Below are 13026 nucleotides of genomic sequence, written 5' to 3' on the forward strand. Positions count from 1 at the left end.
ACTCATAGTTAGTGACGCTGCATTTGTGGACTCCACAAGAGGAAAATAAATGGCTTCAACCTATGGCTATTGAGATACGTTTCAGCTCTAGTAATAGAGAAGGATATTGCTAGAACATTTCAATTACAGATAGAAGTGATTTTTGGTTTGATAAAAGCTGGTTTCCAGTGTAAAACCATAGGCTGACAACCTATTTGCGAATAAGGGGTAGGAATGACCAACAGGACATAAAATATAAAGAGTGCAGTATCGGCAATGAAGAAATATTCCAGGGAAACAAAATCTTTCAGGCTCAACAGTGTTTTGGAGATCAGCTCCAAATGAACTGCTGACTCCTCATAAACTGTCCCCCACCCCCTTACACACACACACACACACACACACACAGAGAGAGAGAGAGAGAGAGAGAGAGAGAGAGTTAGTGAAGGAGTGATAAAGAAGGCTTGCATATCCCACAGCAAGTACTGTCTTGCTAAAATATGATACTTGAAATCAGTTGAATGGAAGCAATACCTCAGGATCAAAAACCGCTATGTTGGACAGTTTTTGTTCAGATTGGCTGAAATATGTATTAGTCAATATGCATCTTGTACTCATCATACTTGGTGTTTGTGCACTATGTTGCTCAACAACGCAAGCTGCTCAACTGCAGTGATCACGATAATGTGTAACATGAAGATGGCGATCATTATTTGACAGGTCAAGGTGGAATTTCCTTGGAAATAATACATTTTGCCAATCATCATGCCATCAATAATATTCACAAGATGATTGGGGTCTAAGACATTTGTGGTTTCTGAACAATGCAAGATAAAATGATGCCATGCATGCCATCAGTACAGCCCACAGTAGACAACATTGGACCGTCGACATAGACAAGATCATAACAACTGCAGTGCTCCAGCATCAAAGTAACCTTTCAGGTAAAGCTGAATGTTGAATTATAACTATGTGGCCAAATGATGGTGCTGTGGTCATGCTGTGTGTTGCTGTATCTACTCATCGCACTTCTATCTACTGACTCCACACATGCATCAGTATCATAGCAGCAAATTCTCTAATAGTCAAAATGTTATGGTATGACAAATCCAGTTCTTGAAGACTTGTCAGTCTGCCTAGTTCAAACTCATTATGCCCCTCAACAACATGAAGACATATTGGTCACTGCTTTCGTATTTCCTCTTCATTTGATAACTCTTCTCTACAAGAGTTTGGTGTAGTAAATATGCATAAATAATTTCTCTCACCTCTTTATTTTTGTCAACAACTGTGTTAATGCTGGATAATGAGCAGTACATAGAAACATTGTCCACAAAGAAGCAGCACTTGACTGGGCTCACAATTGTGGACAGTAGACATTAATGGCAATGCAAATTAAATGACACTAAGTATTCCCTCGGTGGAAACTATTCGCTCAGAGTATACTGTCGAAACATGTATCTTTAACACCCCTTTCTGTATTGTAAAAAATGCTTTGCAAGGTAGACTTGAAGGAGGATGGGCAATCATCCACAGAAGTACCTTGAGTTGAATTAGGTAGTTATACTGTCACTCTAAGTGTTATCTTATACAATCCAATTGGACTTCAATTGTAATACTGTATAACAATTTTCCATTGCAAACTGCAAATTGTAAAAAGTGTAAATGGGTAATAGGTAATTGAAAATAATGTAGCACCAGAACATATATTTCCGCTACAGTAAAGTAAAAATATCACATCACTCTACGTATAACCCAGAATGATACAATAATATAAAACTGCAAAGCCTATTAGAAAAAATTTTCAGTATAAAATGAAGATACAAAATTTCCTTCAAAAGGTCAATATATCTGTCTCATTCAATCATATCTTGATTATTTAGCTTGGCTAACACATCCATCCTCAAGATCCTCTTTATCTGTGTGGCATATTAGCAATAATACACACCTGTGTAGCCTTCGGTGCAAGTACATCTGTAACTGTTAATTTGATTAATGCAGGTCGCATTATTGTAACATGGTTTTGAGAGACATTCATCAATATCCAACTCGCAAAATGCTCCAGCATAACCAGGTGTACAGAAACAATCATAGCTGCCTGCAAAGAAAAACATGTTCAAGAAAGATTTAAAAGTTATTTGACACAGAGAAAAAAATGAAAGGTGTTTAAAGTGAACATAAGTGACTTAAGTTATTTTATGCACTACTATATCAAATTTTAATTTAGAATGCTTACCATTATTGTTAATACATATGCCATTTTTACATGGTTTAATTGGACCAACACATTCATCTATATCATCTGCACACTTAGGACCTGCAAAGATATGAAAACACATAGTTCATCAAAGAGGGCTAAACTGAAATGTATTTTAAAGATTTCACAAGGACAATATAAATTGTTAGGAAATGTGTAAAAATATATGTCATGAAAATTACCACTTAAATTATAACAACAGTTCTGTGTTAAGAAAACACAACTAACTTCTACAAGTTTCCTTCATATTCTTGTTCCACATTAGTCCTTTTAATAACTGGAAATTTTCCATGTATGTCACACTTATATATGATACTAAATATTAAGCAAACACTCACACTGAGCTTGTATTGATTGGTGAATAGACTGTAATGATCATCACAGCTATGATATCAGGTCTATGTGACAGATTCCTCATGGCACTATATGTACAAGGATCATTACAAAAACTTTTCAGAAGGTTGACTTATGCCTCGTTATTTAAATTACTTCCTGTTGACTGAGTTGGATTCTAACCAGGACACAGCTGTGCTTATCATGTCTTATCACTAACAACATTCAATGAAGTGAGATATCAAGTGGAGAAGAAAGCATCAGTCACTTTAGTTGATTTAAAAAGGGAATGGTCCAATCAAACATGTTGAAAATCCACCCTGAAACTTTTTATGAATGAAGAACATAAGGCAAGAAATGCAGCGTCAAAATTGTAGCTGCTAAGATGCACTGCAAGTCATCCTTTTTTTTTTTTTTTTTTTTAAATTGCTGAAGTTACTCCTTTTTGTCACATGAAGAACTGCTTGTGACAGCAGTTTGCACAGTCCTTCCTGTGACACTAGTGCAATATCAGCTGTGACAAGAGCATGTAGTGCCACATAGTGCAAATACCCAGAGTGACACAGGTGAATTTGAAGCCCCTACATCATACACAAAATGTCATGTATCATTAATGTTTTGAATACGAGACAGTTCATATCGACAGCTAAACTGTTGCATATGCAATTCTTGCAGAGGTGGCTAGCAGAGGAACATAAATCAATACAATGTTTGATGTTACATTACACACGAATTCCATTAATCATGACATTAATTTATGGAAATGAAATATTTGTTACACATACACCATTTTATAACAATTCTTGTAGCAACATTCTTATGAAAATTTTTCAATTATGTATATTTTATTACTAAGAGGTTCCTTCTTTATTCCTCACAGTCATCACAATAAAGCAGTGTGTCATTTGAATGACGAAAATAAGCATTTTCCTTACAACAGGAACATCTGCTGAAAGAAAAATTAATGCTTTCAGGCACTTCACAGTCAATTAATAGATTTATTTGGACAGAATTGAGGTGGAGAGAGGAATAGTCCTGACCATTGCCCTGCTTCTTGTGCTGCTTACCAAGTATACTTACAGCAAGTCATAAAACATGCTGACACAAACTGACAATGCACAAATGACTGGAATTTGAGAATACTGCTCTCCTGATAAACATCAAATGTTGTCAGCAGTCTGAAAGACGGAGGTACCATTATGCCCAGGACAAGAGTCAAACAAAAGCAATGAATTAATTTCGGCAACTGGTTAGAAACTGGTTCAAATGGAATGCTGAAAATTATTCTTTCCAATTTTTCCAGATTTTGATAGGTCAATTATAAGATTTTTGCCACTAAACAGTCCTTTTTTATTTTTATTTTTGGTTCCAATATGCCTTGAGGTCCCTGAAGACAGATATAAAGCTGTGGAAACAGTAATCCACTCATACTTACCACTGTCATTGTTGTATATGAGTGTGTCATAGCATTAATCAGTTGCACAACAGGCTCTGTCTTTTTACAGCGCAAAATGATAAAGAGCAGTTTGTTCACAGGTCTATTAAAAAACCTGACTGACCAGCATTAGACACAGCAGACGTGGGAATAACAGTAAGCTTTGCCTTCACATCAGTTACAAATCAATGGCATCTCCTCTCCTCTACTTTTATACCTGAACCAAACCTCATTGTTTAGGGATTCCTATACTGCATGATTTCTTGAATCTGCTTAAACAGGTTGAAGAAGACTTGAAATCGGCAATGTTCACTTAAGCTGCAGTTTGGAAAGCCCAATTTTGTAGATATCCATTGGTAACGGTGCACTGCCTCTCGTGACAAGGTCTGCACAGTTCCCATCTCAAGAAGACTCCACTAAAAAAACTGTTGTTCACGTTATTTATTTGAGTTTAGGGGTTTATGTTGGTTATTGATGGGGTTAGGAGGACTTTGTGCTCACCCTGTACAGTGAATGTTTCTGATAGCTTTTCTTACACAGTTTTGCAAGTTTCATTTTGGCGCATATTTATTACTCCTTGCAACTCTTTCTTCCATTTATACAATTCTCTGTTAGATTTTATGAAAGCAGGTTTGCACACTACTTAACATTAAGCATTAAACACAATGAAAATTACTTCAGTTTTATATCCATTGTTAACACTTATGCTATTTTGTCTAAAACTGACATGGTGAGACCATGGCTGTGTACAATTAACGTAGGTTAATTCTTACAAAGAAGAAAACAGCAACCAGCCACTATTAATACTGCTATTTATTTAGGTAAATAGCGCCGTTACCGGTTTCGAACTGGCAAGTTCATCATCAGACGGCTGTTCACATGATTTTCAAGATACACTTTTATCGTCTGTTTTTGATTTTTATTATTCCACTGTGGCAAAATATTTTCGGTGTGTTGTTGCAACAAAATCGCGCAGAATTTTCGACAGCAACAACACACCAAAAATACTTTGCCACAGTGGAATAATAAAAATCGAAAACGGATGATAATGTAAAGTGAAAATCATGTGAACAGCCGTCTGATGATGAACTTGCCAGTTCAAAACCGGTAACGGCGCTATTTACCTAAATAAATAGCAGTATTAATAGTGGCTGGTTACTGTTTTCTTCTTTGTAAGAATTAACCTACGTTAACACTTATGCTACTGCAAAACCAATTGGTAATTATTGTGGATATTAAATGAGTTGCAAATTTGAGTGAACAATGTAGACACTTGTTTCAAAGAAACTGTCCATGAAAACTGAAATTTATTTTACAAATTATGATAACGCCAAGCCATGTTATCTGTTTATTGATGTGCTGTAAACCACAGATATGCACCAACCACGACCACGTGCAGTCCACTACAGCTCTAGTAGAAATTTGCATATCTCCAGCCATCTGGCGAGCAACAAATTTGGCATTTTTTAAAATACTTGCGGGGGGTCTTAGCAGCTAAAATTTTGACTTGGTCATTCTTTCGGTGTATTCTTCCTGTGTAAAAAATGTCAAGGCATGTTTCAACATGTCAGATTAGACAATGCCCTTGTAAGTGCAACACGTCATATGGTTTGGAGACAGGGCTGCCTTATAAATTATAACAAGTTATTCCATGCAGATGGACAACAAACCAAACTGACAACATGTTAGCTGGAAGCACATTTACTGTGACTATGGAATACAACACTAACTGTCCAAAAGTATTGAATAATGGCTTATTGAAGGGATCCGTCCTCACTCCTCTCTCATTTAATCCAACACAGTCCAGAAAGTTTGGCTATGGGGTCTGCCCAGCTATGTGGCTATATATATCCAACACAAAACCTCCAAAACAACTAAAGATATCCTGACTTATGATCTGTACAGCTTAAGCCAATACTTCTGTAAATGAAGGCCACAACCTAACTCAAATAAAACAGAAGTTGCACATTTTCATCCATCCAACAGATTGGCAATCAGAGTCTTTAGTGTCCATTTTGAGGGAGACAAACTTCGCACAAGATGCAGCCAAAATCCCTAAGGGTCGCCTAACACAGAACACCTTCTTTTCAGGAGCACCTGACATGAACATTTGTTAACATCAAATGCAGAAATAACATTCTTCATGAACTCTGTTGCCCTAGTTGGGGATAATCAGCAGACACTTAGAGTATCATCACTCGGATCTGTGTACTCAACAGCAGAGTGCATAATAGCCTATATGTGAGAAAGACAGATGTAATCTTAACGAATCCATCAACACTGTTAATGGGTCAATGTAATCTACTGCCATATACTTTATACCTATCTTAAGTCACATTCTGCCTTGCCTCCCCCCCCCCCCACACACACACACATCTAGTTCCGAAGGACAAAATTGAGGAGCAAATCTCCAAGGGTCATGGAATGTGTGAGTATATATGAAATTACAACATAAAAGTAATAACAGATAAAATGCTTATGAACCCAAAAAATGTCAAGCCATAAGTTTACGTAAATGCATCCTACGATCTTCTGATGCCAGACGGAAGAACACGCTACAAAGTGAATATTAGAAGACTGTTGATAACCCCAACCTTCCAATATTGAATGATATGTTCTCTGTAGAGTTTAAAGATTGAAATCAAGACATCCCACTCTTATCACAGCCAGGATTCTTGCCAAAGGTGAATTCAATGTCACCAGTGAATGAAAATGCTGTTGGCAAAGATGTACAGACAGTTTCCATGAGTGGGGGAAATCTCCATCACCATCCTGTGACTGTGGTGCTGAATGACATGCAGTTGCTTACATCGCACCAACATGTCCTGTATGTGCCTACAAGGATCCTTTCAAAGACTTCCTGATAGTGACAATCAGAGTGATAGACTATGCAAAAAGCTTTGATATTCTCCTATAACTGTTGCCATTTGTATTATATTACTTGGAAGAGCTGTGTTGAAATGTAGTATCTTAGTTATCTCTGAATATGTACAGCTATTCTTTTGATTCAAAACATCCTAATGTATGCCATACGATAAATAAATAAATCAATTACTAAAGATATGGCTTGCAATAGTACATTTCTCAAGAAACTAAAGCCAGTTTCAACTCACTGGGCTTATTATTTTAGTTGCAAGGGCTGCAATTGCATTCATCTATATGGCATCCAGTCGTCACCTGTACAGAAATGAAGAGTGAAACACTTATGATATTATCTTTAATAATTTTGAAAGTGGATTATGCGAGTCTGAAAACAATGATTGCTGGATACAAGCTTTTGAGAAACTGTCTCTCAGCTGGTAATTGGGTGGTTTTTGGAGTTTCATAAAGGATGCATTGATAGACAAAGCAAAAGAAGGGCCTGCCACTACTGCAGTGATGTAGAAAAAATCTCTCACTTTGGAACAAATATGTCAAGAAAAAACAAACAGTGTGATATTCATGATTGTTGACATGTTGCTACAGACTGTCTCCAGCTATGTCCAAAATTCTATAGAACTGTTAAAAAAAAAAAAAAAAAAAAAAAAAAAAAAAAAAAAAAAAAAAAACAACACGGAAGTTTCTTCTTAATCGGTGACGGATCAACAAATGAACATCCATTTCTAATCATTTCTAATGGCACAAATAAATGTTAAGCAGAGTCCATGAAGGAAACTATATAGGTGTATTTCAGACACTGTTGGTTGGTTGGTTGCTTGGGGAAGGAGACCAGACAGCGTGGTCATCGGTCTCATCGGATTAGGGAAGGATGGGGAAGGAAGTCGGCCGTGCCCTTTCAGAGGAACCATCCCGGCATTTGCCTGGAGTGATTTAGGGAAATCACGGAAAACCTAAATCAGGATGGCCGGACGTGGGATCAGACACTGTTGCTGGTGGTAAAATGAAGATTTACCAGTGCAATCAAAGAACTACGAATCTGACTAATGTGTGAATTCTTTCTGAAGAATAACCTAGAAGTGTTGGAAAGTAAAGGGTGGCAACTACGAGAGAACTCCAAAGTAAGTTACACATGTCAACTAATGTAATAACCACTGGGCAACGAGAGTGGCACTTTTTCAGAAGAGAGTAAATGTTCTGGGTTTCCTAGAGACATAGTTCTACTGCGGTATGTATAAAAGTTGCATCACAGTGACGGAGTGAAATGGTGCATCACCTGGAAACATATGCCAAAGCTGAAGTACATGGGAGAGTATGATTCTTATCAGTGAAAGTCTAAATTGCACACAGATTCACCATGAAATTCTGGTGTTGGACCAAATGCAATGTTGTGTCCAGCCATAGTGAAATGCTGTCAAAAATTTGGCCAAGGCAGCACAGACAAGTGCGATGCTGATCGTAAATGAAGGCCATCAATATCAACGACAGATAACAATGTTCAGACAACTGAGGAACTGATTTGCAGCAATCCGAGATTTTCCAATGATGAGGTCATTCACATAGTGGCTCTCAAATGGCTCTGTAACTGTGAAGCAGATTTCCATTGTTAAAAAACTGAACAATTGATAGAACATTCTGATTGTTGTTTATAGAGACTTGATGATTACACTGAAAAATAGTGTCATGTTTGTGGGTCACTTTAAAGTGTAGTGCAAAGGACAATATTATGTAACTTAATTTTTGAAGTTCCCCCACATTTCTCAAAAAATGATGATGTTGCAACAGCATCTCTGGAGACATGAAAGACCTATTCTCCTTCTCTGTCCAGCGGTGGATAATTGTAAACCTACGTAACGCTTTTGAGAAGCAAAGAACAGGATAATTGTAAACCTACGTAATGCTTTTGAGAAGCAAAGAACAGCAGCTAAGGATATAGGAATGTTGAGAGTCATCTTGTATCATAAGAATGCATCCATACACATAGCTAATTTCATTGTTCAGCTCTTGTTATCCACAAGAAACCCAATCTAATGACTCATCTTCCATAACCTCCTTAATAGAAAAGGATCCAAAATAATAAAGCAAAAACACATTGTTCGCTGATCACTGGAATAAAGAATGATTAGCCAACAAATCAGCAATGCCCTAAGCCATCAGCCAAAATGTTTAGCATGGAGTCTAGACAATACACAAAATTTCAGCTTTAGCACACTTGTCTTAAAATCAGCTAAAACAGAGGGTAAATCCCAACTGTTTGTTTCCGCTCTCCCATTCAAGTATACAGACAAGTGTAAAACAACAGAGCCCTATTCAGAGGATCGTCCAGTTAACTTCATAATGGCTGGAGAGGTCAGTATGAGGTGCACCACAGCTATGAAGTTCATTTTACTGACTGCAGCCTACTGGCCCTCCTCACCAGGCAGTCGTCATCATCTTCTTTGACTACAAAGTAAGATGAGAGGCTGCAAGAGGCAGGCACTTTGTATCACAATCTGTTCCCTGGAGGGCTCCGTAGCTGTTATTTCTTTTCCCCACATCCCTACATGCCATGGAACCCAACAGAATGCTATATGCTTCTCTCTTTGTTGCAGGGGAATAGATAAGTACTGCATAATTTTTATCATTTTTTCAGTAGGGTGCATTAGATATAGCACCTGAGGAATTTAAACACATGAGAATTTACTTCCTTCTTCCCTCAAGAAAATCTCACCTGCTCCAGCAGCTTCAGGAACACACATAGCTCAGCACAAAAGATACTAAATGTATTGAGTAGTTATCACACAAAGACATTATTGGTGAAGACTTTTTAACAATGTGTTCCCTTGTTTTGAGTTATTAGAGTACACTGTGACAAAAGATTGATGTTTCTCTATGTTATTTTAAATAAACAATAAAAAATACAAATATAGGCCTCAAAAGGACCCAAGCATGGAATAAAACCCCACTACCTGTCACACCCATGTAAAAGAAAAAAGAAAAAAAAAACAACCATCTGAATATCTGCATGAATCCCAAACAGACTTCCTACTCGCCGAGTATTGTTACAAGAGTCATTTGAAATGTAGTCAAGCAACAATATGGTATGCAGTTGATTTGAGTATGAGTAAATCTTGTATGCATGCCATACTATGAGGAGTTTCTGCCTAATGAAGTGTGCCTTCTCAGTAGTCTAAGCTGGAAATAGGACAGATCCCAAATGCTTCAGTAAACTGCCTAATGGTCTTGTGGTGGTCAGAGTATAATATTTTTAAATTTTGTTGTCTAGCACAATTGTACATCAAAAAGAAACTCTTTGCATGTATCCCAAAGTCCCAAAGGGCACTGCTGCTTACTGACAAGGTGAACTCCCTATTGCACCCCCCCCCCCCTCGTATTTAGTGGTAAGAGGGCCCAGTGGACAGCCAGTCAGGAACTGAACACAGATCAACCATGTAAATAGCAAGAATGTGTACTGAACTGTGGACAAAAGCACAATAAAAACAGGAACACTCCATGGACAAGAAGAGCAATGTAGAGCGGCCTGAATGGATAAGGACGTTGTGGTGAACTGGTTATGGTTTTGGACTGGCAAGCGGATGAGCTGTGTTAAAATCTCTCCCATGCCACTTTTTTTCCCACTGTATTCAAATTTGTGTCTGTGACATCATGTAATGTCTGTTTGCAACAGTGAGGTGTCAGAAAGGGACCTATAATGGCAGTTGATTCTGCACAACTCTCTATCAGCAGTCAAAAGGAAGTGGCTTTCGAATAGAAACTGCAAACGTTTGATGACAACATGACAAGTGAACTGAATTCTACACCAGAAAACATGTCTCGTGTTTGATACATCGTATTAGTGATAGTTTGTGTCTCATATGATACGATTTTCTTATCAACATCCCTAATTTCTACAACTGGTGAGTGTATGAGATATGCCTCCTTGTCTGATTTAGGTGTTTGTATGAATGTGAATGTGATCACTCTCAAGGAAAGCTGCAACAAATGACTGCAACAGTTTCACAATTACAAAATTTCTCTGCACTCTGTCAAAACATATGTTTTTATCGTTTTTGAAGTTGTGTTCTGTTTTGTTGTAACATAGTTCACATCCGTTTATTTGTTGTTTACATTTCTGTGAGACATCTATGTGGTATCTCGCCTGCTCTAATTATTCATCACATTTACTTGCCACAGTAACATATTCTCACCACATGACTCATAATCTTTAAACAATGTATTGTATTTCAACTGCCAAGACTACAGAAAGAGAACAAACATTTCAATATGACTAATACATTGTAAAACATCAAGTGTTTGCTGATAAAGTGAATGAAAAGCAGAAAATTGAGAAATCATCCATAAATAAAAATCAGTTAATTAGGTACCTTACCATGGATGAAAAACTATTCATAGCTAGTAAAAAACAGTATTACATTTAAATTAATACCTTGAGGTACATTTTTCTCATGCATAAAACAATCTGATAGGCCATCACCATCTGTATCTAAAATAATGCACAGTGAATAAACCTTAAAAATACATGAAAATTTCTTCAGCAGTCCCATTTGTGGCACTGAACAAGGATTTGGGCAACCAAGTGGTAACATAGGAAATCTCAATGTTGAAGCAAATCCTTATTTGGTGATGCCAGACTATTTGCATGTGTTACAATGACCTCAGCAGGATGAGGTTATCAATGGTAAAATGGTGTCGGCTCAAATCATATTGAAGGTGACTATGGAGCTAGGCAGATTGTAAGATGCATACAGTGAGGTGGTTTCCATACATTCCAAAGTATTTTCCTTACAGCTAGTGAGAGCAACACAACAATAGCTACTCGAGCATATGTGGTTTTTCCCATGTTTGAGAAGGGTAATTAAAATAACATCTTTCTATGAACCAGGACTGTACTGATCCAAAAAATCAATGACTTCTTTAGAATTTCTGGCAAGGTGCTGCAACATGCTGTAATAGATTTGGTCACAATTTAGTGACACGTCCCATGGTGTAGACAATGCCAAATTGATCTCCTGCACTGTGGAAGGGCTATTGTTAACTTCTTCATTGGTATAACTGAAGTCCAACCTGCTTCACTCAGCATTCATTTGATGATGACAGAAAGTTGTATCCTGGCTAATGTTGATGGTAACTTGAGTGAAATGCTCTGCCACTGCTGGTCTGGAGAATTATTAATCCTCTTTACAGCATTACAGGAGTACCTCATACACTTATGTGAAATCATCTTGATGCTGTCCCATACAAGTTAAGGTTTGATGGAATAATTTGTGGAGTGCAGGAATTATTGACAGAATATTTCTTTGTTACTATACAACTGCAGTCTGTCCATGCCATTTAACTGGCTGCACAGTTCCCAGCAGATGGTGTCAACTTGAAATTCTGCAAGTCACAAGTCTGCACCATATTACAGAGTGGCGCTTGTCACTGTGCAGTGGAAGACAATGACTTCAAAGCTGCCCTTAATATTTTGGTATGGATGTGACACTGGTGAGATAGATGGTACTTGTGATGTGATTTGTTAATTCCTAGGCACTGTGTTTACATTTACGCACAGTTAGATGACTGTACAGTCTCCAGTTTGCCTTACTGAGCACCCATCAAGGTAACACTTTTTTTCTAGCCCTACTTTGTTCGCTGTATCCAGAGAGTAAAGTGATGACTGGAACACAGTTCACTGAACACTTTCCATTTAGATGTGTGTGCAATGGCAAGAAAGCACAACTATAAACTGATGGCAGAGAACGATCCAATAGCAGTGCACAAAACAGAAAATGATGATGGGGATGTGTGACAGCATTAATTAAAGCCTCTTGGTCTATTGGTTCCTGGAAGAACAGGTAGAGGGAATATGTAATGACGATACGATGGACACACACTGATACAACAACTGTCTGTAAGTTCATAGAGAGAGGGGAAAGGTAATGTGTGGTATACATCATTTAAAAGGACTGCTACTTCTCCTTCAACTCTTTCCACTGAGGTCACCCTTTCTGTGGAAGACGTACCATTTAGTATCAAGTGTCAGAACCTTTAAGATGTGTTTCTTGTCTACACTGTGACAATGTAGGTGTGTGTGTGTGTGTGTGTGTGTGTGTGTGTGTGTGTGTACACTCTATAGCTCGAAAAAGATCTGTCAGAAAGCACAGTT

The 13026-nt window shown here is 37.6% G+C and overlaps 1 protein-coding gene across 1 annotated transcript in view; it reads right to left on the reverse strand.

Annotated features, from left to right (window-relative positions):
• LOC126248896 (protein crumbs) overlaps nt 1-13026 on the reverse strand; it is a 354721-nt gene that overhangs the window by 153680 nt on the left and 188015 nt on the right. The window contains exons 13-14 of the mRNA XM_049950366.1: nt 2216-2296; nt 1928-2077 (exon numbers count right to left, since the gene is read on the reverse strand). Of these exons, the coding sequence (XP_049806323.1) occupies nt 1928-2077; nt 2216-2296 (231 nt within the window). The remainder of the gene's footprint in view (nt 1-1927; nt 2078-2215; nt 2297-13026) is intronic.

Source organism: Schistocerca nitens, chromosome 3 (genome assembly GCF_023898315.1).
Source record: "Schistocerca nitens isolate TAMUIC-IGC-003100 chromosome 3, iqSchNite1.1, whole genome shotgun sequence".
In the NCBI taxonomy this organism is placed as follows: domain Eukaryota; kingdom Metazoa; phylum Arthropoda; class Insecta; order Orthoptera; family Acrididae; genus Schistocerca; species Schistocerca nitens.